Source organism: Arachis ipaensis, chromosome B03, assembly GCF_000816755.2.
Source record: "Arachis ipaensis cultivar K30076 chromosome B03, Araip1.1, whole genome shotgun sequence".
In the NCBI taxonomy this organism is placed as follows: domain Eukaryota; kingdom Viridiplantae; phylum Streptophyta; class Magnoliopsida; order Fabales; family Fabaceae; genus Arachis; species Arachis ipaensis.
The window spans coordinates 19,025,747-19,030,290 of NC_029787.2; the positions used below are offsets into that span (position 1 = coordinate 19,025,747).

The 4,544-nt window shown below is 47.6% G+C and overlaps 1 protein-coding gene across 1 annotated transcript; it reads right to left on the reverse strand.

Annotated features, from left to right (window-relative positions):
- Positions 2,885–4,026, reverse strand: LOC107632674 (protein MAIN-LIKE 1-like). Its single transcript, XM_016336341.1, has 4 exons — positions 3,607–4,026; positions 3,305–3,558; positions 3,100–3,187; positions 2,885–2,986 (listed from the first exon to the last, which is right to left on the reverse strand). Exons 1-4 carry the CDS (start codon positions 4,024–4,026, stop codon positions 2,885–2,887), a joined length of 864 nt encoding a protein of 287 aa, XP_016191827.1.

The following is a 4,544-nucleotide window of genomic DNA, read 5'->3' on the forward strand; positions in this document are numbered from 1 at the left end:
GCTTTCCTGCTATCTTCATCCAATCAGTCTTACTCCTTTCCATGGCTGGCTGTATGCAAGGGCATCACCGTTGTCAGTGGCTACATCCCCTCCTCTCAGTGAATAATATGCTCACGCCCCCTGTCACGGCACGGCTATTCATCTGTCAGTTCTCGATCATGCTGGAATAGGATTCTCCCTCCTTTTGCGTCTGTCACTAACGCCCAGCACTCGCGAGTTTGAAGCTCGTCACACTCATTCAATCATTGAATCCTACTCGGCATACCACAGACAAGGTTTAGACTTTTCGGATTCTCTTGAATGCCGCCATCATTCTAGCTTACGCCACGAAGATTCTGATTAAGAGATCTAAGAGATACTCATTCTAGCTTAATTCATGTAGAACAGAAGTGTTTGTCAGGCACGCGTTCATAGGGGAGAATGGTGATGAGCGTCACACATAATCATCACCTTCATCACGTTCTTGGGTGCGAATGGATATCTTAGAAGCGAAATAAGAAGATTTGAATAGAAAACAGTAGTACTTTGCATTAATCTTTGAGGAACAGCAGAGCTCCACACCTTAATCTATGGAGTGTAGAAACTCTATCGTTGAAAATACATAAGTGAAAGGTCCAGGCATGGCCGAGATGGCCAGCCCCCTAAACGAGATCACAGGATCAAAATACAATCCAGGATTGTCAAAAAGACTAGTAAAAGGTCCTATTTATAATAAACTAGCTATTAGGGTTTACATGAGTAAGTAATTGATGAGCGTTCAACTCTGGTTTTGGATCCTTTTCTGGCGCTGGACGCCAGATTTGGGCAGAAGGCTGGCGTTGAACGCCAGTTTACGTCGTCAATTCTTGGCCAAAGTATGGACTATTATATATTGATGGAAAGCCCTGGATGTCTACTTTCCAACGCAATTGGAAGCGCGCCATTTCGAGTTCTGTAGCTCCAGAAAATCCACTTTGAGTGCAGGGAGGTCAGAATCCAACAGCATCAGCAGTCCTTCTTCAACCTCTGAATCAGATTTTTGCTCAAGTCCCTCAATTTCAGCCGGAAAATACCTGAAATCACAGAAAAACACACAAACTCATAGTAAAGTCCAGAAATGTGAATTTAACATAAAAACTAATGAAAGCATCCCTAAAAGTAACTAGATCCTACTAAAAACATACTAAAAACAATGCCAAAAAGCGTATAAATTATCCGCTCATCAATGATCTTGTTAGCTCTGTACTGCTGAAACTTGGTTTGGATGGTGTGAAAAGGGTTAAGAAGTTTTTCTATCGCATTCCAACCACGGTGCTCCAAGATACCGTGAAGTATGATTGTTTCACGATCGAGAGTGATGAGGATTTGCAGGTCATGTTTCATTGTCGCCGGCAATTTCCCGAGGTAAGGACACCTGAGCTGTTGGCAAAGTTGGTTGATGTGGTATCCAGTTCGGGGGGTTCGAACCGGAATACACACACTTTAGCCACGGTGGCCGGTTCTAGCTCGAGACCTGCCGTTGCTTCATCCTCCGTCCCTGCGTACGAGCCACCGATCCAGCCTGTTGCCTCCTCTTCGTTCGCTGTTGATCTCAGCGGCAATGTCGGCGACGATGTTGGTACAGGAGAACATCTTACGATCTCATTACATTGTGCTACACCAGCTGGTGTTGGAGACGGGTTCTTTGATGATCCAGATGACGATGATGTTGAGCCGGATCTGATTGCCGATGACAGTGGCGATGAACTCGGAGCGAGTGACTCGAGAGGGGCTGCAGGTGGATCTAGTTCTGGCACACAGCAGTACCCACCCCATTTTTCATCATTGGACCTGGATGCCATGAGGCAGGATGGGCTTCCTGGGCAGGCTGCTGGATTTGGCGCTAGAGATGCAGACGGGTCTGCTGGTATGACAGAGTTCCAGGTTGGTCAGCAGTTCCAGGATAAAGATGAGGCCCTGTTGAGTGTGAAGACTTACAGCATCCGCCGGGGGTACAGTACAAGGTAATTGAGTCTGACTATCGCCGGTATGTGGAAAAGTGTTCTGAGTTTGGGAATGGGTGCACATGGTTGATTCGGTTGAGTCTCCGGCAGCACAAGGGCATCTGGAAAGTGAAACGGTACAACGAACCGTATACGTGTCTTGCCACCTCTATCTCCAGCGACCATAGGAGTTTGGATTATCATGTCATATCGACATTCATTATGCCAATGGTGAGGGCTGATGCATCCATCAACATCAAGGTCCTCCTAAATAACCGGCCGCACACTTTGGATTCAGACCGATGTACAGGAGGGTCTGGATGGCGAAGCAGAAGGCTGTTGCCGTCATCTATGGTGACTGGAATGATTCGTACAACGAGCTCCCTAGGTGGGTGTTAGGAGTCCAGTTGACCATGCCTGGTACAGTAGCAGTCCTTCGGACATGCCTTGTTCGAGTTGTGGGATAGCTCGACGAGTCTCAAGCTTATTTTCACAGGCTGTTCTGGACGTTCCCACCTTGTATCGAGGCATTCCGTCATTGCAAGCCGTTAGTGAGTATTGACGGCACCCATCTATATGGCAAGTATGGGGGAACGTTGCTTGTCGCAATTGCACAGGACGGGAACTCCAACATACTTCCTGTGGCATTTGCACTAGTCGAGGGTGAGAATGCTGAGTCGTGGCCCTTCTTTCTCTCTCACCTCCGTCAGCACGTGACACCGCAGCCAGGTCTGCTAGTTATTTCAGACAGGCATAACGGCATCAAGGTCTCCCAGTGAAGATGCCAATGCTGTAAATGGGACGGGAACCAACGGTCACCACCTCGCCCGTCCTTCGACATCAAGAAGTCGATGTTCAGGGCGGGATGTGGGGGAGGCTGTACGCCGCCGAACTACGGTAACACTCTATCAACCTGATGCCACTCAACCACCGCAAAATATATCAGGGACGTCACACACTGCCATAACATCGTATGCCGAGGCTCCAGCACCTCCGGATGGACAACCTGGAGGACGTCGGGTGTGCTGTAGGGCATCCATATAAAGTGAAAAAAGCAAATCAAATTCATTTGACGAATTCGTTAAACCGTATAAACTGAAAGAAGCAGTAACTACACATATGAGCTTAGCGTACTTACATCCCGAGCCTGTAACAAGTCGATCCTCAGTCGAGCCATCTGCACCCGAGGTCCCTTCTCGCTAATCCCAGGATTGTAACTTGACCACCTGTGTAGGAAATTAAACATGGTACTGCATTCATGAATGATTCTAAAAGGCATAAAATTGCATGCGAAATTGAAAATAAATTAAATAAGGATAAATAGTACAATACGGTAGTGGTACCTCGAGGCAAGGGGCCAGCTAAACGCATCATACCCAGCAGGCCTAAAACCAGGAAACCGCCAAAAGATCCAAGACTGAAGTAACTGTAACAGCCCGGCTAACTTCATGACATGTCTGTTGGCCACTCGGCACATGCACCGGTACAACCATGCTAGTGCCGCCGAACCCCAGCTATAGCCACCCATCTCCTCAAGCCTAGCCACAAGCGGTAACCATATGATGTGAATACGATTGCCGGACTTGTCGGCAAACAGCTGGGTGCCCAACAACATCATGATATAGGCACGGGCAAAGCGCCTAACCGTCTCCGCATCTACCCCCTCGGGGCACTCTCCGAAAGTCTCCTGGAACCAGGTGCAATTTACTGCGAACTTTTGTATTTGGTTCGCGGGAGGTAACACACCAAGCAACTCATGGAACCATTGCCAAGCTGGCCTGCCACCCTCTATGTATACGTGGAAGTCTGTCAGGCAACCACTGACGTAACGTCCATCCACTGGCAACCCCAACTGGTACGCGACGTCCTGAAGTGTGATGGTGCACTCTCTGAACGGCATGTGGAACGTGTGCGTCTCCGGACGCCACCGCTCCACGAATGCACTGACAAGGGGCTCGTCCAATCGGAACCATCTGTCGTTCAGTCTCGTAAGATGGTATAGTCCGGCCATCTGCAAGTACGGAACGTACCTCTCATCAAGTCGCATCCCCTGCTGCCGCCGCATGCTCGTAATGCAACGCCGGGGCTGGACATTACATTGACCACATAATTATGACGAATTATAATACCACTAACAGATAAAATTCACGACGTAAACAAGTAACAAAAAAAAACATGCAATAGGAGATATATCGGTCCACTACGGAAATTGCAAACAAAACCCGCAAACCTAGACCGCATCTACATTCCACATGCAAAAGCAAATTGTACTAAACTGCTAGCAAAATCGCATACTCAAACCGCATCCAAAAAATTACAAAAATAAACCACATGCAAATCCACTTAAGAAAACTACGGGCAAAACCACTCATTAAACCACGCGCAATTCCACTTACGAAAACCACGTGCAAATCCACTTACATAAACCGCATGCAATACAGCTAACCCAAACCACTAACATAAACCGCATGCAAAACCGCTATCATAAACCACTTCAAATACCGCTTTCATAAACCACTAACATATACGAATATCATAAACCACCATCATAAACCACTAACCTCGTCGTTGATCACCCCGGCT